General features: G+C 49.0%; 7 protein-coding genes across 7 annotated transcripts; 5 read left to right on the top strand and 2 right to left on the bottom strand.

Moving 5' to 3' along the window:
- Positions 1-815: 815 nt before the first annotated feature.
- CDV56_107839 (IQ calmodulin-binding motif protein) lies at positions 816-2,809 on the top strand (the record flags this gene model as incomplete). Its single annotated transcript, XM_026761458.1, has 5 exons — positions 816-980; positions 1,068-1,142; positions 1,198-2,094; positions 2,156-2,301; positions 2,377-2,809. 5 exons carry the CDS (start codon positions 816-818, stop codon positions 2,807-2,809), a joined length of 1,716 nt encoding a protein of 571 aa, XP_026617097.1.
- Positions 2,810-3,147: 338 nt separating this feature from the next.
- Positions 3,148-4,960, bottom strand: CDV56_107754 (putative C6 transcription factor; the record flags this gene model as incomplete). The annotated part of the gene is made up of 4 exons (XM_026761373.1): positions 3,148-3,730; positions 3,782-4,132; positions 4,190-4,527; positions 4,577-4,960. The coding sequence occupies 4 exons, from the start codon at positions 4,958-4,960 to the stop codon at positions 3,148-3,150; spliced, it is 1,656 nt and encodes a 551-aa protein (XP_026617096.1).
- Positions 4,961-6,620: 1,660 nt separating this feature from the next.
- CDV56_107643 (uncharacterized protein) lies at positions 6,621-7,897 on the top strand (the record flags this gene model as incomplete). The annotated part of the gene is made up of 2 exons (XM_026761262.1): positions 6,621-7,144; positions 7,321-7,897. The coding sequence occupies 2 exons, from the start codon at positions 6,621-6,623 to the stop codon at positions 7,895-7,897; spliced, it is 1,101 nt and encodes a 366-aa protein (XP_026617095.1).
- A 1,193-nt stretch (positions 7,898-9,090) lies between these two features.
- On the top strand, positions 9,091-12,552 carry CDV56_107446 (hybrid sensor histidine kinase/response regulator; the record flags this gene model as incomplete). The annotated part of the gene is made up of 6 exons (XM_026761065.1): positions 9,091-9,484; positions 9,537-9,888; positions 9,935-10,684; positions 10,750-12,097; positions 12,170-12,284; positions 12,341-12,552. The coding sequence occupies 6 exons, from the start codon at positions 9,091-9,093 to the stop codon at positions 12,550-12,552; spliced, it is 3,171 nt and encodes a 1,056-aa protein (XP_026617094.1).
- A 592-nt stretch (positions 12,553-13,144) lies between these two features.
- CDV56_107361 (cytochrome P450) lies at positions 13,145-14,560 on the top strand (the record flags this gene model as incomplete). Its single annotated transcript, XM_026760980.1, has 1 exon — positions 13,145-14,560. The coding sequence occupies one exon, from the start codon at positions 13,145-13,147 to the stop codon at positions 14,558-14,560; it is 1,416 nt and encodes a 471-aa protein (XP_026617093.1).
- Positions 14,561-15,507: 947 nt separating this feature from the next.
- On the bottom strand, positions 15,508-18,197 carry CDV56_107179 (uncharacterized protein; the record flags this gene model as incomplete). Its single annotated transcript, XM_026760798.1, has 4 exons — positions 15,508-16,104; positions 16,163-16,488; positions 17,535-17,993; positions 18,050-18,197. 4 exons carry the CDS (start codon positions 18,195-18,197, stop codon positions 15,508-15,510), a joined length of 1,530 nt encoding a protein of 509 aa, XP_026617092.1.
- A 2,027-nt stretch (positions 18,198-20,224) lies between these two features.
- Positions 20,225-21,523, top strand: CDV56_107027 (uncharacterized protein; the record flags this gene model as incomplete). Its single annotated transcript, XM_026760646.1, has 1 exon — positions 20,225-21,523. The coding sequence occupies one exon, from the start codon at positions 20,225-20,227 to the stop codon at positions 21,521-21,523; it is 1,299 nt and encodes a 432-aa protein (XP_026617091.1).
- Positions 21,524-21,640: the final 117 nt, after the last annotated feature.

Below are 21,640 nucleotides of genomic sequence, written 5' to 3'. Positions count from 1 at the left end.
TTTTTTTCTCAATCCAGCACTAGGAAGGGCAGACTCTTAAGGCGCTGATGTGATGCGTCTGAGATGAAGCGTTGTTAATTTCAGGTATGCCGCCATCTCAAAGAAGAGGTCTGCGCGCTATCACTTCTTAGCTTATTTCTGGGTATTACCTTGCTCAGAGTAAATCAAAGCACGCCGAAATATCGAGTTTCAATGGCAAACAATCGAAGGTAGGTCTGGTTTGGTGTCCTCCCTCGAACGATATAAAACTGAAGTCATGGAAACATGACGACTCTCACCTTTCACTGAGCAAACAATGCTATCATCAAGCTCCTGAACACAGTCTCATGTGGAGTGTGCTTTCGCAGAGCCTTGCTTCTCTTTGTTTTGATGATTTGCAATTGACACCAATCCCAGTTTATTGTCAGTGTTCACAGGAGGCATGGACATATCGCAATCCAACTGCGGGAATGATGCTGCGTAAACACCTTCGATCACATACTCGCAGCACGCAATGGAACTCCAAACTGTGTGAGGATAATCGAAGGAAGGGTTGACCCTTTCCTGACGCATGGATTTCTGCGATCTTGTGTTCTTGACTGGACAATAAGGCTGAGTTGTCCACCATTAAGCGAGCGCTAAATACCGGTGGAGCGTCCTCTAAATGGCTGCCTGGAGAGCCTGATAGCCTGAATGCCTGAGCGCGTGACGATCTCCGTTCTTAGTGCCAGTAAGCCTCCTCGTTGTTTGCGACAAAGTTCGTTGGAGATCTTCCTGATCTATTTCTCCTCTTGTTCTTCCAAATAACTTGCTTCTGATGATCTAGATTCCCTCACATGGCTGAAAATATAGCAAACAACTCTGCGGCGCCCTCTGCAGAGCCAGCTGCTGCGTCTAGTGATGGTTTTCCTTCCATCAGCGCGACCGAGGGGACAGAAGTTCCCAGGAACGATGACGTCATCACATTAGCGGATCGGGAGAAAGCAGCCCGTCTTATTCAGGTACATCTTCTGTTTAGCTGCAATAAGCAGCATCGGGTTTTCTTTTTCTCCAAATGCATGCTGTACATGTTTAACCTGATGGTGTAGAGGACTTATCGCGGATATCGAACGCGACGTGAACTACATGGGTTGGGCCTGAATGCATCTGCGCGATGGTCCGAGGTAATGCCCCTTTGAGAATCATGTTTTGGCCAGTCTGCTTACTCCTTGCTGTTAGGCCTTAAAGGAAGCAAGATGGCACCAGCTCTACCGTCCCTCCATTTCGCCAGCCGGCGCAGGCGCAGATGCCTCCAAACAAGTGCACCAAAAATGGGAAAGAGTCGTCAACGTCGCTATGCAAGCCGGCAGTGATGACGGCAGGTTCAGGAACGAGACCAACTCTTCAAAGCTGCACCCAGCTAGTCCAATGGCTACAGGACTGTGCTCCGAAACTGCGCCGGCGAATGCTTCTTCCACTCCTCCTAGATCGCGATTTCGCCGCTCATTTCCCATTCTCCACCACGAAGTGCCATCTCAGAAGATGGCGAAGATGATGGACCAACGGTACTTTCTCGAAATGGTCGATCTCAAGCATCGCCATGGCAGCAATCTGCGCAAGTATCACAATTATTGGAAAAACTGTCCCTCAACCCAGAACTTTTTCTACTGGCTTGATTATGGCGAGGGGAAAGACTTGGATTTGCCTGAGTGTCCCCGTGAGAAGCTGGAGCATCAGCAGGTGCGCTATCTCAGCCGAGACGAGCGGCTGAATTATCTGGTCACGGTGGACCAGGCAGGTCTCTTCCGCTGGGCAAAGAACAACGAGCTTGTGTGCACGGATAGTACACGCTTTAAGGATAGTCTCAAGGGTATTGTGTCGATTGATGAGGATGCGATGCAATTTAGAGGTCATTCCGAGTCTGGATATCCGGTGGTTGCGTATGCATCAAGCTCGTCTTCCATATCAAGTCTGTCGTCGTCTGATGAAGACTCAGCGGATGATAGTCCCGGCGAACAACTCAACCAAGGTTATGAGGAAGCGAAAGGGATCAACAAACTAGTCCATATCACCCCGTCGGTGATGCGCAACCATTTTGCTCGCAAACCCGCAAAGAGAAAAGACATGTGGTTATTTGTGAGGCGACTCTCTTCTATCATCAGGCACTCAGAGCGAGCCATGACTGACCGTGACACAGGTCGCGGACACATCATTTCGTCTCTACATCGGTATCAAGGAAAAGGGAGCATTCCAACATTCGTCATTTCTACGGGGTGCGCGCGTTGCTGCTGCAGGTTTGATCAAAATCTGGAACGGCCAGCTGCGCAGTGTAACACCTTTAAGGTAAATTAATGTTCCTCTTTTCCCTCTTGACAGATGACATTACTGCCAGGCATCAAGTACTTACTTACATTCCAGTGGCCATTACCGTCCACCCTCGGCCAATTTTCGCGCCTTTGTTCACGCCTTGCAGGATCAAGGTGTAGACATGTCCCATGTCTCTATAACAAAATCGTACGCCATCCTTGCAGGCATGGAGGGATACACTCGGACGAAGCACAAATTGCGAGCCCTGCACGAGACGCTGGATGATTCTAAAGAGAAACTTCTCCACGGCCGACAGAACAATAGACACGTTGGGACGGATGCGCAGGTGTCGGACGAAAAAGCCATCCATAAAGATCAGACCGAATGTTCTGCAACGGCAGTTAATAAAGAACGCTTGAGTGTGAACGATAAGGAAAGCGATGGTCGAGATTTGCCTGCAAGATTGAAGATCCACCAGACATCTGCTTCGCAGGATTCGACAGGTCCCAGCGATGAACCCGCTACTATGCCTGATGACGTTTGATAAATGATACCCAGAATGCGTAGATATCTGATTGTTCGAACCGCCAATGAGAATTGACTCTGGCTCACCAGCCAAGGAGGCATCGGCCGCTGTCATCTCAATGAAAATGCACGATTCTGTCTTGTCTTTCCTTCCAATGTAGGCGATTTTGATGTTGTATGGTTCATTGACAAATGCACCCTCGAGGAAAATCAGGCAGTCGATGCCATACGACCAACCTGCAGTTTTCTACGTCAACGTCAACGAAAAAGACCAAGTCGACCGTTATACGAGCCCAGATAAGAGTCAAGCAATAGGAAGGGGATCCCAGGTGAGGCACCACATATTTTCGACCTCGGTCAGTGCATGGAAAGATGATCCATGCTACGGATCAGATTTTCTAGCCCTTCGGCCTTGAATTCGGATCCTGCAGCGGACTCGCTAGCTGGAACTGGAACGTGATGCACAACGTAGTCGGCAGACAGAGACGAAATATCCGTGGCAGTCCAAAGAGTGGTATTCAGTTGTTCGAAAATCACCGTCACCTTTGTGGGTATGAGCGACTCGTCGAGGTTGCTCGCCTTGAGCACAAGCTCAATCGTTCGAAGAAATGCTGTGCACAACCTGCCCCAACCAAGACTCATATGCCAGAGACCCACCACACAGCTCTCCAAGATCAGACTCCATTTCGGCGCCTGAGGTTCCAGCTGCGATATTGAATGAACCCCCGCCAGGCAGAAATAGTGAAGGAACACAATTGGAATCGACTTCCACCCGTGAGATTGTTTGTACAGCAGGATGAGAGACCCAACAGAGTCCAGGGCTCGAGACTTTACAGTCCAGGGATCGAACCGCGTCAGATTCGATTCATCATTGCGTGTCACCTTCGAATATAGAATAAAGATATCGCCTAAGAATACAAGGGTCGCTTGGAAGTACAAACTAGTAGTGGATGTTATTACCACTTTCTTGGAATGTGGCTGAAGGACTCACTGCAAGCATAGTATATGTGGGGTTGTGTTGGATTGGGGCATCACACATGACGGCAGGCTGGTCATCCAATCGCATAGCTTTTGATGTAGCTGATGGCCGTACTGCCAATCGTCGCTTGCAATGCCGGTGTTTGAAAATTTAATGCCCGCTATAGCAATCTCATGGACGATCATCACGAGGGCGCTACGGTAGCAGGCCGCGGTGTAGTAGAAAGGCTGTTGAACGGGAGTTTTGAAAGGGTAGGGGCTCCACTCGACGCCTTCATCCAGTACTGCCGCCTCGTCCAGGGAGAAGCATACAGCCGGTGGTCGTTCCCACACTGGCATCTTCCTGTAAACCTGCGCAGCAAGACTACAGGCATGTTAGTCCGTGCTAGAGAGGCACTGAACGCGGTCCGGAATATCTCACGCTTGTACATCGAATACGGCCCATGCGACCAGCTGATGGCATCTTGATATTGGACCTAGTTCATCCCTGTTCACATGGCTGTAGAGATACGCCGGTGACTTGCAGTGTAGCTCTAGTTTGTGGCATAGTTTTGCTCCGTGGAGAATGTGTTTCGTTCCCAGTCTGTCAATGCCCAGAGTACAACAAAGCAGGCCAATCAAGATACTGGACTGCGCAGTTGGAAGGTTCAGCTGGTCCTTTTCAATCTGCCAGAGGCGTTGAATCTCGGCGTATAACTTTTTGCCCAGAGACTTTTCCTCTTGTCGATCGGTTATCCGGTCCAAGCTGTAGGAGCAGCTCTGCATCAAAGTTAGCAGACGGATATGATGCTGGAGCGATCGACATTACACAGCCAAAAAAGAGAAGGGCGTGGACCAACAGCGGAGAACAGAATCTCTTGGACCCACTCGCTAAGTCCTTGAGAAACATATGCTGATCAACAAGTTGCCATGTCGGATTTTCCCACGCAAAATACAGCGAAAGTAGATGACTTGCGACCTCATCGTCCACAAGAGAAGTCCAAGCTCGAATGCCCTTGATCCGGATTTGCGGTTCTTGGCATAAGCGCGGAATTTTATTGCCATTGTGCGTCGCCCATGCCATACGCATGCGATGCAAAGACAGTCCTGGATTTGGCGGAGAAAGCTGTTGCTCAAATGGCGATTTCGAGCTCAGGAACGAAGAGAATATTTCCGGTGAAGCTCGAAAGTATTTCTGCCACAATTTTAGCATGGCCAGGCATGGGGAATAGGAAGTGACTAACATCGAACGTCTCCTCAATTGAAGTGAGACCTTCTTTTCGACTTTTCTCGTAGATCTCTCGCAGCAGTGATTCGTAAACCCTGATCTTCACTCTGGCAGATTCAATCTCAAGCTGCTGTCTTTCGCGTTTGGAACTAGAATAAGTACAGGCAATTTTCAGTAGCCGACACTGTGCACAAATTGGTTTCGAGCCGTCACACTTGGTCTTGCGCTCATGACATGTTACACAGGCGCGCGGTGTGCGGTGGCGGCTAATTGGGATGATGCCCAAACGCGGAATGGGAAGCTTAGTCGCAGGCGAAAGCGCTGTAGGTTGGCTGCGTACTACTATGACAGAGCGTTGTGGTTGTTGTGGTTGTTGCCCGCTGGAGCTCGAGGGACTTGAGAGCCAATCGACTGGCTCTTGTGAACTACTGTTGGTGTCTGTTGAATCCATAGTTCGAGATACCTAAGCAAGAGCATGTTCGGTCGACCGAGTAGAAGTCAGATATTTTGACCAGCGGTTTTTAGAGCGATTGATTGGGATAATCGGGAAACGAATGTGATTCCGTCACGGTGGCGGCTTCATATTAGACAGTGCGTAGTCGATAATTCGAATCAAATCAACATTGTCTTTGATATTTTTTTTTCCAAATGATTGTCGCCTCATTGGGGATCGCGACGGCGATGTAGGTAGGTAGTAGCTTGTAAAATGCAAAATGGACACTAGACGACCACGGTCGGAAATAATTGAATTAATTGAGAAAAGCCAAGCCTAACTCCAATACTCCAATACTCCAATTATTGCATCATTCCTCAAATCTCAGTGCGATTCATTGGACCGGAATTAGCAACATTGACCATGTACGTACCTAGTGGTTTGGTGCGGTCCACTCTCAAAGTCAACGGTCAAGTCTCAAGTGGAGTGGGTGAAAATTGGAGGAGGAACCCTAGAAGTCTGGAACGCTTCCTGCCCCTGACGACGGACGACGGACGAGTCGCAGGTGGTACTACAAAAGAGTCTTCAGTTCGATTCCCGCCTGACCCACCATCTTCAGTCATTATTTATTAACTCTTGCATGCTAGCACTAGCACAACTGTCATGATCGTCCACTTTGTTACTATGCTAATAAAATGGCTCTCACTGGAGTCTTACCGGCACCTGTATTCCACCTAACAGAGCTCAAGACCTGAACTGTCTCTCTCATCTGGGAATGTTCATCTGGATTGCCTTCCATCTTCTGGTTATACTTAGAGAACTATGCCTTTCATTCAACCTGAATCTTAAGGTCACTGCTGGATTCCAAGCTGGGATGCCAAACAAGCACACTGTGCAGACCCCACAGAGATTTGTTTGCTCTGCTACCAACACTTTGCAGCCTCTCCTTTTGTTTGATTTCGATCTTCGACAACACATTCTCCTCACTTGATCTCGAGTTTCAACCAACCTCCATAACACCACCTACCCACTAGCTTCGATAGGCCTCACCTGTCAATCGACTTCAGGTTTCTGTTTGCTCTGGTGAGTTCGAGAGAGAAGACCATGGTAGTCCTCAGATATCTGTGGCTCATGGATGCCCCCTCGGCAATATGAGTGATAGCATGGTATTAGAAGTAGAGCGTCAAAGGCTAACAACTGCAATCAGAGACGATGGCTGTGCCTTTCACTGATGAACAAGTACCACATGAAGACATTGAAGTCTCAGTCGCCAGTGACTTCACTATCCACATTAACGAATTCGACCCCGCAACCAGGCAAGACGAACGCTTCGGTAACGACGCTGGCCAGGCGGGGGCCAACAGGCTCGTGCGAACGGCGTCCGTCAAAGTTCAAAAGGGCATTCTCGTAGAACGCAGTCAGTATTTTAGAGCCATGTTTGATGGCCGCTGGGGTCCCAAAAAGGACAGTGTCATCCTGAATGAAGACACTGTTCGAAGTATGGAGCTCTGGCTTCGTGAGTTTCACTCCACAACCGACGCTTTGCCCAAGCAGACTATCTCGGTCGAAGAAGTTTGGCACACTATCATGGCTGGGGACAAGTACGGCTCCGATCTTCGAGAATTAAAGAGTTGGTTCGTCGCTTGGTATACGGAGATGAGGAATGAGAGTGGGAAGAAGTTCTTCGAGGAATTTGGGCCCAATTGCTCTTTCCCTGCTATGCCTTCAATCACGCTGTGGGTTTCCAGGACTTGACTAGATTCATCACTTACAATGAGCATCGGCATATCATGGAAGTTAACCCCACTCATCATCTGCAAATGCACCTGCGCCCTCGGGTTATCCGTAAGTCTCTAGCAGTCTTTGCCATGAAGTTTTTTTCCGGCGTAATAGTGTCGGATTAAACTTGAAGTCGTCGTGCTGATGAAAGTATCCTCGCAGAACAGCTGAATGCCGCGAAAGGTCGCCTTCGCACGATTCTACACCAAGCATTGTTCAACCGTGTCAATCAGATTGTCGATGTCGCAACATGCGCCTGCAAAGAGCGAACCGTGTTTGATTACCTCAAGGAACTTCAACGCATCGAGGTCTCGCCGCTGGACATGAGCAGCACCAAAGCAAGTGTTGCTGACATGCTTGACCGATTGGGACAATATGACGGGGCAAAAACTCGCGCTCATGCTGTCTCTTCAAATGATACTTCGGGTATTCAATCACGTCAAAGTCCGTGTTTTGAGTGCAGGCTTGACGGGAAGGTCATCGTCCAACGTGCGATCTCGCGGGTTGCTAGTTATTTTGATGGTCTATGCCTGGACTGCATGGATCGTACCAAGGGTCTTAGGGTCGAGGGAAATAAAGACGATGACTATTGGTCTCATAACGCATGGAAGGATTCCTATGACAGGGACTGCCGCATATCACACAACGAGCCCACCTGGTATTTCAGTTTCATGGGACGTAAGGAGAAGCGCGGCCTCATTGCCGAGTAGGCGTCAGCCAACATACAGTCACCGTCCTGGATCCGCGCAGCATGCATATCGCTGAGGCTGGGTTACAGGGGAGATTTCCTTTATCCAAAGTGTACACAGTTGTCTCTGCGACCAATTATAGCTGTCTCCTGTTTTGTTGACTGGGTAATGCCGAATCACGTGCACGATTGTCTGCACCAGAAAAACATGAGGCAATCCCTCACCGTCTTCAATGATTTCTCTGGATGAGTTCGTCCCCCAAGTCATTCCTGGTGCCCCGCGTGTTCCGAGGGGCGATCTCCCAACAACTTGGAAGAGTCTCGACCATTCTGTCCTCCAGGGCCGAGGGAAGAGTCGCTTCGGCCTGTCGCCAATCAAATCAGCACTGCGGGGCACCCAAAGCAAGAATAATACAACCTAAGATTGCAATCCAGATTCTGTCAGAGCGGCTGCTAGCCTGTTGGTCTCCAAAACGACTGCCCCAGAAAAAGCAGAACGAAATCCCTTGTCCTTGCCATATTCCCAAATAGTTCCAATATTGCAAGTCGCATTCCGTTCGGAGCTGGAGATATGGCCATCCCTCCAGCCGGTTGAGAGAGCACAACCTGAATTATGGTCTCTTCAGGCCTTCATCAGCTCCCACCATCCGACGATGAGCGAGAACGGATTAGAGAGTTGTCAAGGTGAGTTCTTAAACTGTCATCCTTGTTCTAACTTCTAAGTTATCAAAGCTCCCATGCCGCATTTTGGCTGGTTCGCTGATCACTCATCCTTCCGTCGCCGATCGTTTACCAAAAGCGCAAAAGCACAACATCACTGACAGTTCATTTCAATTTCCAACAGATATTATTGTACCATTGGTCGAGGACTCCGATCGCACACGAAAGATGAGTCAACAGAGCGTGAGCAGAGCGAATCTGCCCAGCTGGACGTCGTATGCCTTTCGTCGGATATAACACTCACGGCTCTGGCACAACTTGGCGTTCACCGGTTCGGTTGCAATAGATCCTTCGTCTCAATTATCGATGGTGAAAATCAGCATATCATCGCGGAAGCCACTGCGTCAATCTCCCTGCGGGATAAGGATCATCACTCCCCAGACGATGGAATTTATCTCGGTGTCCGAACGCTGGACCTGGTTTGGGGAGTCTGCCCTCATGCCATAGCTTTGTTCACGGGGCGAGATTCATCAGGCGTAACCGAGACGAGCAAACATGAGCGCGGATCGGACACACTACATTGTCCGCAACTTTGCCAAAGAAGAAAGGTTCAAGGACAGGCCTTATGTAGTCAACTGGCCTCATATGCGCTTCTACGCCGAAGTACCTCTTCACAGTCCCTCAGGCTACGTGCTTGGTTCATACTGCGTTGTAGACAACCAGCCCCGTGCCGAGTTTGGCAATGATGAAGTTGATGCTCTGCGGGAGATAGCTGATGCGGTAGCGCAGCACCTCGAAAACGTTCGGATAGTGAATTGCCATCGTCGGGCAGAGAATTTGGTGAAGGGATTGACTAAGTTCGTCAAGGATCATGCGGACTTTGATCCCGCAGACGCTTCAAGCCCTGCTGTGGTGCCAAATACAAATTCAAACGAGAAATCTATCGAGGGTGTGATTTGACGAAGGGATCTCATCCTGTTTCTACCGGGACAAGAGTCTAGCCGACGCTTTGAGCACAGAACAATATTCCTCGACAGACTTTACCGATCAAACATCACCGATATTTCCTCAATCCGAGCAATCTGAGGCAACTTCTTTCTTTCCGCCCAATCCGGGAATATCATCAGCCACCCCGTCGGATGAAACGGAGATAGCAGACGCGCTCGTTCCCGAGGAGTCGAGCACGATTGACGACGGCCAGAAAAGTCTCCCGCGGGTGTCTGTGACAAATGAAAGTGTGGCTATGTCCGAACGCGTCGCTATGGTCTTTTCCCGGGCCAGCGTTGTCCTCAGGGACTCTATGGATCTCGATGGAGTGCTTTTTCTCGATGCGTGCCGAAGCAATTCTGGAGTGTCAGTCTTTACCCTCTGTTGATCAGGCTCATCTAACTCTCAATAGGGCATCAGCTGGAGAGGCTGGAAACTGGGAGCCACTACCCAAAACCGCAAACCCTGAATTTCTTGTTGATTCATTGCCTACTCCCCTCGACCTGCCAGGCGTGGGATCTCTGTCAAAGGAATCGCAAAGGTTGTGTGAGCTGTTGGGTTATGCTTCCAGCGGATCAGAGTCGAACCTCCTAGAACTGGAGGGCGGGTTGACTTTGACGGAAGATCTGCTGAACGCCATGATCGCTTCATTTCCTGCTGGCCAAATCTTGAACCTAGATGCCGGGGCCGATTGTGATGATTACCTGTCGCCGAAGGTCAAGTCTCATGACCAGAATTGCGAAACCGCCCACGCTGCTATGAACATCATTCGGCATATCTCACGTCGACTGGCCAAGTACCTCCCAGGCGCGAATTCCGTGCTCTTCTTCCCCCTGTGGGACTGGAACAAATCGCGATGGCTGGCAGGCACGCTGGTCTGGACACGCACCAGCGACCGTGCCCTGGGCATGGAAGAGCTACATTACTTCAGAGCCTTTGGCGATTCCATCATTTCGGAGGTTTCTCGGATAGTGTGGGCCTTTACCGAAAAATCAAAATCTGATTTTATATCTTCTCTCAGCCACGAGCTTCGCTCTCCGCTGCATGGAATCCTAGCAAGTGCTGAACTATTGCACGCGTCTCCGCTTGAGCCCACGCAGCGTGACATGACGAAGATGGTTGAGACGTGTGGTCTCACTCTATTAGACACGATGAACCATCTGTGAGTGATATCAAGCTTTCCAAGCTTTCTCCAACGCGAAATCAACTTCGCTAATCGACACATAGCCTGGATTTCTCGAAAATTAACAATCTAACGACATTGAAGAGCTCCAATCCAGATGCTTCGCAGACCGATCTGACAAATCTCACCACCGTCTTCAGCCTTGATGTTCTGGTTGAGGAGATTGCGGACATCCTATACACGGGAAGAAGAGCGCCTGAGATGGTTACGCATCTTGCGGGTAGAGTTCCCTCTATGACTGCCCATTCTGACCTGATGGGCCGGCAGGCCTCCAGTGACGAGATGACTGTTGTAATACGAATCGAAGAGCTTCATACCTGGAGAGTACAGTCAGTGGCTGGTGCGTGGGGAAGGATTCTTATGAATCTCCTTGGCAACTCTATGAAATGGACCAAAGTCGGATTCGTCGAAATATGCCTGTCGAAGGCGAAGATGCAGTCTGATACGCGCACCGTTCTTGCGCATCTATCTGTCACCGACACGGGCCGTGGTATTGCGCCGGATTTTCTCAAACATCAGCTGTTCTCTCCCTTTGCCCAGGAAGATTCCCTGGCAGAAGGTGTCGGGCTTGGACTCAGTATTGTCCACCGGCTCGTTACATCACTGGGGGGTCACATCAATGTGCAGAGTGAATTGGGCATTGGCACCCAGGTTGATGTTTACGTCCCGGTTCGAGTACTTGAGCCCGGCGCTGCTGAATCTAGGGACGGTTTGATTTCCTTGCAGTCACAAACGTCAAGCGGTCCAGTCCAGGTCTGCTTGATCAATTTCCACAGGTATCCGGCCTTGAGAGAAGTCCCTACCGGCATCCTTAGTCCAGAAGCCAAGAGAAAACTTTCTATTCAGAGCTCTCTTGGCAAAATCTTCATGGCGCAGCCTGGCTGGCAAGTCACTTTGGCAGAATCTGTTGAAAAAGCGCACGGGGATGTTGCGGTCATGGAGGAAGCAACCTTCAAGGAAGTTCTGGTGGATGGTCGGGTCCCCTCTGGAATCTTTGTAAAAACAGGCTTGATGTTTTTTATCGTCCTCTGCGGCAGAATGCCACTCTTTACCAGCGAAAATCTGTCCGGGAATGTTATCTACATACCTCAGCCCCTCAGGCCTCGGAAAATCGAAGAAGCGATGAAGGTCATTCTCGATCATCTTGAAACATGCGTGCATGATGCTACGTCTACTTCCGAGACTGGTTTTGCATTATCAGTTCGCTCTCAGATGTCTGAAGCAGAAGCTAGTTATTCAGACACGTCGAAAAGCTCACAAGTCGTAATCTCAGAGGTCGCAGTGGAGACGACATTAGCTGATCCACTTCCTGAGTCCTTGGTAATTGCATCGTCCAAACGGCCAGACGATGTAAATGTTCTAATCGTGGATGACAATGACATCAACCTCAAGGTAAGATTGTGCATCTTCATTTTCGATGTCTACTTCTGCATTGCAATGTCCTGACATATCTCTATTCACTAGATTCTCGTGACATTCCTGCGTAAGATCGGATGCAGCTACGATTCCGCCTCTAATGGCCTAATCGCGTTGGATAAATACAAGGAGTCTGACCGGAGATTTGATTTCGTCTTGATGGGTAAGCACATCATCCCTCATAATTTCATGGTAAAGTATCTGATATCCCTTTCTCAGACCTATCAATGCCAGTCATGGACGGCTTAGTTGCGACGCGAAAGATTCGAGAGTACGAAAAGGAACAAGGCCTCATACCCTCTCGAATAATGGCCATTACTGGGGTCGCTTCTGCTTCTATGCAGCAACAGGCTCTCGCGGCCGGAACTGATGAGTACTTGGTCAAACCAGTTTCACTTCACGATCTTAAGAAAGTAATGAAGCTTGCATGATACTATTCCCATGGTGTTTTGGAGTTATCACTTTGGGCTTTGTTCTGAAAAGGAACAGACTGCATTTCTTCTTTTACTGTTTTAGCTCTCTGGCAAGCATCTGAGCAAGTTTTTACGGACAGTCAGATGGCGTTCGATACCATCAATAGTCCAAGATTCATCATACCAGTCCGATGGTGCGTGATTCGTTTCTGCATTTTGAGACTTGGCAACGAACCTCCTTTGTTTGCTCCTCTCTTTCCTGCCCAATTCGCACGGTTAGACTAGCACATGGGACCCTAGGATCTGGAGTTGATATCACCAGACCTCAAATAGGAAGGTCAGATGTGATCCATGCAGATGGTGGAGCGTACTTGTCGAATGTCCCCATTCAGATATGAGTTTTTGGCGATCGAGCCTCGTGGCGACAGCGTCTACATAGTAGTGACACTCACGCTAACAGTCCCTTGCTTCCCAGTCTCACCGATGATCGACATATTGAGTGTTAGTGTTACACAGTGGAGGGGCATGGGCCATTCTTAAATATGCGATTGATCCCTTGATAGATTGAAATCCAGTGCATAGGCACTTTTGTCTTCGTGCGACGTTGAAGATGTTCCTTCTTATCGTTGTCGCCGCCAGCAGTTCGTTGGTGCTGCTTCTCTATAAATTCCTGATTGTTCCATACTTCCTGTCACCTCTTTCGAAGATCCCCAATGCGCATTTCACCGCTCCTATCTCAGATTACTGGATTGAAAGAAAGCGGCGATCTGGGAAGGAGGTTCTGACCATCTACAACCTTCATCGCAAGCATGGGTCTGTCGTGCGCCTGGGACCCAATGAGCTGAGCGTCAATTCACTCCGAGGGCTTCATACCATCTATACCAGTGCCTTCGAGAAACATTTCTTCTACCGCGATGCTTTTGTCAATTTTCTTACGGATAATCTTGTGGGCATGTTACCCAACGATTCTCATGCGCGACAGAAGCGCATGCTGAGCAAGATCTACTCCAAGTCATATCTGCGGGAGTCGGTGGATCTGCGCAATATTTCGCCAATCATTCTTTGGCAGAGGCTTCTCCCTATTCTGCAAGAAATTGCAGAGAAAGGAGAGGCGATCAACGTCTTGCCGCTGTTTCAGGCCGTGGGGATGGATTTTACCTCTGCGTATCTGTTTGGCACGGCCAATAGCACGACTTTTCTTTTCGATCTTCCAGGATGGGAAAAATGGCTGGTGGAGTACGAAAGATTCAAGTACTTGAGCTTGAAACAGCGGTATATGGGCTTCATCGAAAGCTGGTGTTTGTCTCTCTGCCGCAGAGTGAAATGCAACGAGCATCCTAATGAAGTGCCGGTGGCCACAAATGCGGTCGTGTACAGCCAGCTCCGCCAGGGTCTGGAGAAGCATCCAGATCAGCGGCCTCTAGAGTTGTCAATTGCATCAGAACTTCTCGATCATCTCGTTGCTGGACACGAGACCACAGGAATCACCTTCGTGTATATGATGTGGGAGCTCTCTCAGCGGCCCCGGCTGCAAGCTGAACTTCGTCAAGAACTGCTCACGTTAACGCCACCTTTGAGACATTCATTTCTGGAGTCGAGTAATGAGGGCCTCCCAATTCTACCATCACCAGCCGCTATAGACTCTCTCTCTTTACTGGATGCCATTGTCAGAGAAACACTTCGATTGCACTCGCCTGCGCCTGCCCCGTTACCAAGAGTCACCCCTTTCTCACCAGAAGGTATAGCAATTGAAGGATACGATCGCATCCCCGGGGGAGTCAAAGTTAGTTCATCCGCATATACTCTGCACCGTATTAGCGAGGTTTACCCTCAGCCTTTCGAGTGGCTGCCAGAGCGCTGGCTAGGACCAGGCCCTGGAAAAATTCACGATATGCGGAGACTCTTTTGGCCGTTTGGAAGTGGCGGAAGAATGTGTCTGGGTAGTAATTTTGCTTTGCAAGGTACAGATCCCGTTCCTCTCTCTGCCCTTTCCTTGCAGCAAAGTCGTGAATGCAAGGCTGACTGAATCTGCTGGCGGTTGAAGAGATCAAACTTGTCATGGCTGCAGTTTACACCAACTATACCACGTCTATCGTCGATGATGAAGGCATTGAACAGGATCATGCTTTTATTTCATTGCCCAAGGGACGGAAGCTGATATTGAAATTTACTCCTGTGAAGCTGTGAATCCTCAGATTTCATCCACCAAGACTTCTTGAGATCTGCAACATCCATGGATCAAAGCACCTGGGCCATCCCCTTCGGACCATCACACGGAGTTGGCTCCACAGACACTGAATCGCTTGAATGAAGCATATTTAGCGTAATGCCAGTAATAAACTTTCCATCCGATAAACTTTCAGGCAGCTCAACGGTTGAACCAGCCCAAGGTTCCCGGACCCCAACCTTGTACCTTAGATTGTGGCCAATAACCAGTACAGGATGCCAACGTTTCTACACAACGTACCCAACAGCCAATCGAGCGGTCGCCAGTGCCTTTGCTAATCTTTTATGGCTGGCGAGGAACCACTCACTTCCTTGACGATGTATATCAAAATAGTTATAGCCATGTCTTGGGGGATTCTCCTCAGTGGCCACGACAGCATTTGAATTGGGTGGGTAGTGCTATGCCTTGATTATAGGCATTCCCGTCCAGCTTAGAAGTTGTTGTTGTTGAATAGACTCTCCTTTGCTGCTTAGTCCAGACCACAAGACACAAACCGGCCATATGCGAGCCTTTGGACCTAGGAAATCTTTTGTGTACAGTGAATATTGCTGAACAAGCAGCTTTGCTATGAAAATCGCATCAGACTGATTTTATTTGGGTATAAACAACAGCATATATATAAAGATTTAAATCTAGATACAATCATCATGATATCCAATCTATGATTCTAGTTTCCTCTCCCAAGTTGCTACCATGACGCCTGCATCGTGGCATGTCTTCTTCCCCATTGAGTTTCCTTAATACCCTTAAGCGGGAACATTCTCCTGAATTGTCTTGGGGTGGTACTCCGTGAAATTGTCCGGCCAGAGGAACATCTTTTCTTCCTTCGAAGGAGTAGCTGCGACGAATTGAGGAACCTTGTCGACTTCATTAGTAAATGCCTTCAAGCAGAAATGGTTCGAGGGCTTGAGACATACAGATTGCTTGCTGGAAACCCTCCTCCACATGTTGGCACGTGGGTTGAACCGAGCTGGAGTTCCCTCGCCCCTGGTCTTTTCCTGGTCTTCTTTCATGATCGACTCCATCTCCCGCTTGATGTCCGCGAATGTTTCAAAAGGAATGTACGAAATATTGTTTTCCTGGCAATACTCCTCGAGGCGAAGGCCCTTGCGCGCGAAGAGAACATCGGCTTCACGGGCAGCAGGAAGATCAGACACACCGTCGCCAATGAAAACGATCAGGGGGATTTGGCCATCAATGCAATACTTGGCGGCCTCGGCGCGACCTTCCTGGACCGAAAGGGCCTTGTCATGGCCAAGCTCTGTATCATGTCTCCAGATTGGTTTCCATTCTGAACCGTCCGCTTTGATATCAGCGTCATTTGCAACGATCTGGATTGACGACTTCGCAGATTGATCAGCAAACTTCATTCAATCATTGGATAGTTGGGTAATGACTTACTGCCTGTTCTCCCAGAAACGTGTCCAGCACTCTGCGCAAGATGGGCTTGAGTCCTGCGCTGATCACGTTGAAATCGATGCTGTTCGCAATGCAGAACTCGTGAAACTCCTGAAATCCAGGGTCGATTTCGAGTTCCTTTTCCATGACATCAAACCCGTCTTCAAACGGGACTCGCAGAGATCCCCACATCTCCTCGGACACATCACGGAATGAGCGCTCGCCGGTCTTGATCTGTTCGTCTAGTATTTGCCGGCGCTTCGTGCCGCATCCCAGGTTGTCGAAGAGAATATGGCCAGTGTCTTGCATAAAGATGGTGCCATCGAAGTCTGAGACAAGTATAAGATCGACAGGGACCAAAGCTTGTGCTGAACTGCTGGAGCTTGCGTACCTGAAAAACAGACAATCTTTCTTGTTGTGCTAGGCATGTTTCTTGTTTTAGTCTGGCAAGCAACTGGGAACAAAGTCTTGGGATTGGTGGATGGAAGTCACAACGAATTGATTGCAGATATCTGGGGCCATCATCTTGGTCAAATATGTCCTCGAAGTGGCGACGAAAAGTCGCCAGAACAGGATAACAGGATATTGATCACGCAAAAGAAAATGACGTCGACGGCTCTCTCTCCTAAACATTTTAGCGGCTTGGCTCAATTGGTCGATCAGATATGAATGAGTGGATATTCAATAGACTGAATCTGGATCATGCTGCTGGAGGGTCAAAGAGTCCAGTCTCATAGACTTAACAGATGGTGGATGGTGGAGACAATTTTTTGGCGGAGTCCCTCGTCAATGCCTGATTGGCCAATGTTCGATAATCGCTTATCGGGACCCGCCCACGTGCCCGGTGTGCCTTTCTTGATCAGGTTAGATTCGGGCTGCCGGAACGATCATTAACCGCATTGGAGAGCCGAAACAGGAAACGTTCAGGAGAGTATTGAAGCCATTGTGGCAGCTTTGACGTCATTGGAACTTGTCTCACTGATGCCCCATTTTCGGTTTGTCCAATCAGATCTCTGCTTGGTGTTGATCATCTGTTGAGAAAAATGGAAGACTTTTGTTGTGTGCTGTCATCAACCCAATGTCGTCAGTGTCGTCAGTGTCGTCAATGGAAACAAGAATAGAAACAATATTTCCGACCCCATTAGTGGTGCAAGAGGCGCACTGATATGGCTGGAATCACACCAAGAACAGGAATATTGTTACACAGCCGGTGGAAGAGTATCCAGATCAGTAGATGAGTACAGATCCCTCGCATTCAGCAATCAATCAATTAAACTATGTACAATCCCAATCTTCGATCTCGACTCTGAACCGGCAACACTTTCATCTGCTCAAGGGCAAATAGGAAATGCAGGGCTTGATGGAGTGACTTTACCACCATAAATGACTTGATCACCTGGATTGGCAAAGACCGTCTCCCTTCCTTCAACAGTGGAACAACCATTACCGACATTCGCAACAAAGAGATCTGGATAGGCACTCTCAAAAGATGCTGGACTGCCAGCACCTCCACTGATAACCACATCGGCGCAATTCATGTACAACTCGCGGTTGCCGATCAAGTTGTACCAAGTCCAAGCAAAGAGGGCTTGGCCGTTAGCGACATCCCCAGGTATCTTGAAGTTATACCTGGACACAAGGGGACATCCACCTTCCATGGACTGGATGACTTTGAATGTCTTGCCATTGTCGTAGCTCAGAGAGAGCTGGCAAGAGCCACCGCCATGAGTTGCGGAGCCGCTTAGAGTCATGTTGTAGGTCTGACCAGCGGTATACTGTGCGGTTGCACGCCAGGGAGTATTGGTCTGGTATCCTTTGCAGGGGAAATTCGAGCCTGTCACTTGTTAGACATGCACTGATTCAGCCTGATATGGTCAATGTATGAGGTACCATCGCTATCAAGAGGACTGGTCATCGAATAGTCGATATCAGTTGTCTGTGGGTCGAATCGACTGCGAAGGGGGTAAGGCCAACTCATTTCCATATGAGCTGCTGCCAGGCTGGTAGTGAGCAAACCAAGCACGACCTTGCTGAACATTATTGCTAGGCGATAGATTCTTTGTCTTCAGTTGGATGCTGTTTGAGAGACTTGGTGATTGATGCACATCGCTATCGTCGATTGCTCTGTTCTTATACCTTTGGCCCTCACCAAGCTCATGAGGGTAATCTTTCGGGAATCCTGAAGATGGAGACTCCCTCCAGGTTACATCTCGACTGTTGCACATCTCAGTCCCATTGAGACCGTTGACAAAGCCATGCCTGCGGCGTTCAGGGGCAGAAGGAATGCAGGCACATGGCATGGGAATTGTAACTAAAAAGCTCTACTTGCCTATGACTGGGTTACATGGGCCTCCCATTCTCCATTGAGCAGTTTCAGTGTGATATACCCGTCACTTCATTCTTTCATCCGGAGGACGATCACAATTTGCTCAGTTAGGGCCTCCGTTCGCGTAGCGCAATCAACTCTTCGCTATGAGTTGAGACTCTCCAGCCCCATGGGTTACAGTGACAGCCTAAGATGGGCGGGTCCGAGTGGCCCTGGTTGATGCTCGCTTTGAGATGAAGACGAAGCTGCAGAGATTATCACGCGTGTCTGATTGGATTCGATGACTTTGGTCAATCTACATAAACAGCGGCTTAAGACGAAAGAGGAATGTGCTCTCTGTTCCTGACATATATCTCGCATCTATCTGCGACTATCCCCAGGCGAACTGAGATGAGTCTCCACAAGGTATAGCAAGATTCGGCAATTTCAAGTTCTGCAGAGCGATTAATCATTGATCGCGTGAAGCGACAAGCCAATCCCAGGAGGTTCCTAGTCTCCCATAACTGTTCAATCACATTGAGAAATTTGTGAGGGGAAGATACTTGGCGTCCTGGTCTAATTTCTTTTTGGCCAGGGTCTGAAGCAAGTGCCGACTACTTTAAGTCTATACAACATTATAATCCTACTGTTACACCTTGTTCGAGAGATTGCAGTTCATCTCTCATCTCTATCGCTCTGCCTTGAATAGACTACGTATGATATTTGAACGAGTGCTTCAGAAACAAGAGTATGCACTCTCTTACGTCCTCGTCACGGCCAGATGTTTGTGGGGTTCCTTCAATGTCACTCTTGAGAACTAACAAGAACAGTCCGAAATTAGATTCATGAGAAATAGCAGGTATAGGAACACAGGCTATCGTTTCAAGGCGCTGATGAGCTTCAAGTTCTCCCTCGGCTCCACGGACCTGGCCTATCATCAATCAAGTCAATCCAAGGTGAGTGCAAGTCATGGATGAAAAACAAATGGTGGTTACAACATCTATCGTATTCATGAAGTATATGGGAAAACCACAGCTTGACTGGTTAGCGATATCCATATCTTGGTCCATTTCGCAGACTCCAATCCATAAGCATGGAAACCCCAGTACAAAATCAGTCTCAAGAAACTGACCGCATTTTGACTGCACCACTGGGCATTTTAGATGATCATTCATAGTCTGTTGGCGAAATTCCCGTTACAGTAATGATTAACATGAAACAGAGATCGTCCATGTGTTTGTAGCCTTACTAATGTACTCTGTTCATGGCCCCATCTGAGCCTCTCTCTTGCTCCAGGCTGTGTGCATGCGCATAGTCGTCGAGACAACTGTTTCGAGGATTGATGACAAGAGTAGGCTCCTGTTTACAAGGCTATTATTATCAGGAGCAGAATTCATTGGCATATGACTGACAAACATGTTCATGGCAATAACCTAGAACTGGGGCCAGCCATCCACCATAATGCTGATCAACAGCCAAGCAGAGGCCAAGAATGCAGATTCTTCTGTCGCGAGATCCATAATAGGGGACTCAATTATGTAGAAATTCTGGTTTCGGACTCATTTATAACTGATCAATACTGCCTTTAGTTCTGCCTTGAGGCTGTGTTTGTCCGCACTGTCTTCGATCATAAGAATGGGCGTATCGAGGATCACCCGTTTTGGTTTGTGATCTTATTTCTTGCTGTTTGTCCTCCAGTTTTTGAGCTGTCTTACTGTGCTGACTAGGTCTAAAAGATTGAGACTCGTTGATATGACAATATGAGGCGACAATTTTGGAAGAGCCAGCATCTTTTCACCACCAAATCTGCTTTGCTCTCTCTCTTGCAAATCCTCGCAAGTTCGGCTCGAAGTACAGCGCACGATGAACCAACTGCAACCACAACAGTGATCGTTTCAGCCACTGAAACCTATTATCCATCATCCACCTCTACGCCCGTCCCGATCATAAGCCCCGATCCCTGGGTGATTCCGTTGGTCGGACTGTCCGAAGATGTTACAACACCTTGGGGTGCCAATGTCACGACTGGGAATGGCACAGTGAATGCGTATACCATATCTGTTGGGGAAGGCGACAGCGACAGTGACGGTGGGGAGTACGGTACCCAACTACTGAACCGAACACAGTACGCTTTGATGGACGCCCAGTTCTTAGGAGACCTCAACGGCAACCATGTCAATCTCTCCGTCTCCCAGAACGACCATCCCATACTCAATCTGGGAAACAGCTCTCATCTGACGGTCACCACCAGCGGTAAAGATGAAAATATTCTCATCAACACGGTCCCTTTTGGCTTGAACCTAGGCCATAAAGGCGAATGGAATGGTTCACTCGCAGTAGGCGGGCTCTACGACGCCAATCGTCTTACCGACGATGCGACATGTTGGATCTCCCTTGCAGAGACCATGAACAACAACGGTACCTTTCTGCAGACCGCCAAGCAGACCCTCTCCGCCGTCATTGTACGCGTCTGGAAGTATAATCCTAGTCCTAGTGGCACCAACACGAGCATCAACGCCAAGGTGAAACGGTCCGGTCCCTTCTCGGTCTCCGACGAGGCTGAACCCAGCATCGTGTACCCTGCTCGGTTGGATCTGACCAGCGACACGCTGATCCTGCCACGGGACTGGTGCGGCCGCAACGTCACGCTGGAAATCAACATGTTTCCGAACCGAGTCGGGAGTGTCTCTAGTTCGATTCTGATCGGTATCCCCGGGAACCTAACCGACAGCAGCAGCCGGTGCAGCTTCGAGCAGGATACTGAGGAGATTGTTCTCGGTCGTCCTTTCTTTCAGGCGGCCTATCTTTATGTTGAGGTAACCGGCGAGGTGAGGATCCTTCCTGCCAATCAATACGATCTTCCACCCAAGCCAATTCCGTTCGACGCAACTGCGAGACCCGTTCTGCCTGACCGCCGCACCTCAAGGTATAGCCCTGGTGCTGCGGGTGGGACTCTGGTCAAAGGCAGCAGGGCTGACCGAAACTTGCCTGTTGAGACGGCGGTCAATCGTGCTCTTGCCGTTTTGCTGGTACTTGCTGGTTTCGCGTTTTTGCTTTGAATAGACACATAAAGTTATGTAGTTGCCTATGATACCCATCGATTATGTCCTTGCGAAGAGGATCTCTCACTTTCGGTAATTATTATGTTTTTTTTTCTCTCCCAGGTACAGCAATAC

Source organism: Aspergillus thermomutatus (assembly GCF_002237265.1).
Source record: "Aspergillus thermomutatus strain HMR AF 39 chromosome Unknown NODE_29, whole genome shotgun sequence".
Classification (NCBI taxonomy): Eukaryota; Fungi; Ascomycota; class Eurotiomycetes; order Eurotiales; family Aspergillaceae; genus Aspergillus; species Aspergillus thermomutatus.
Note: the sequence above shows the minus strand (reverse complement) of the source record. Positions and strands in the feature narration are given on the sequence as shown.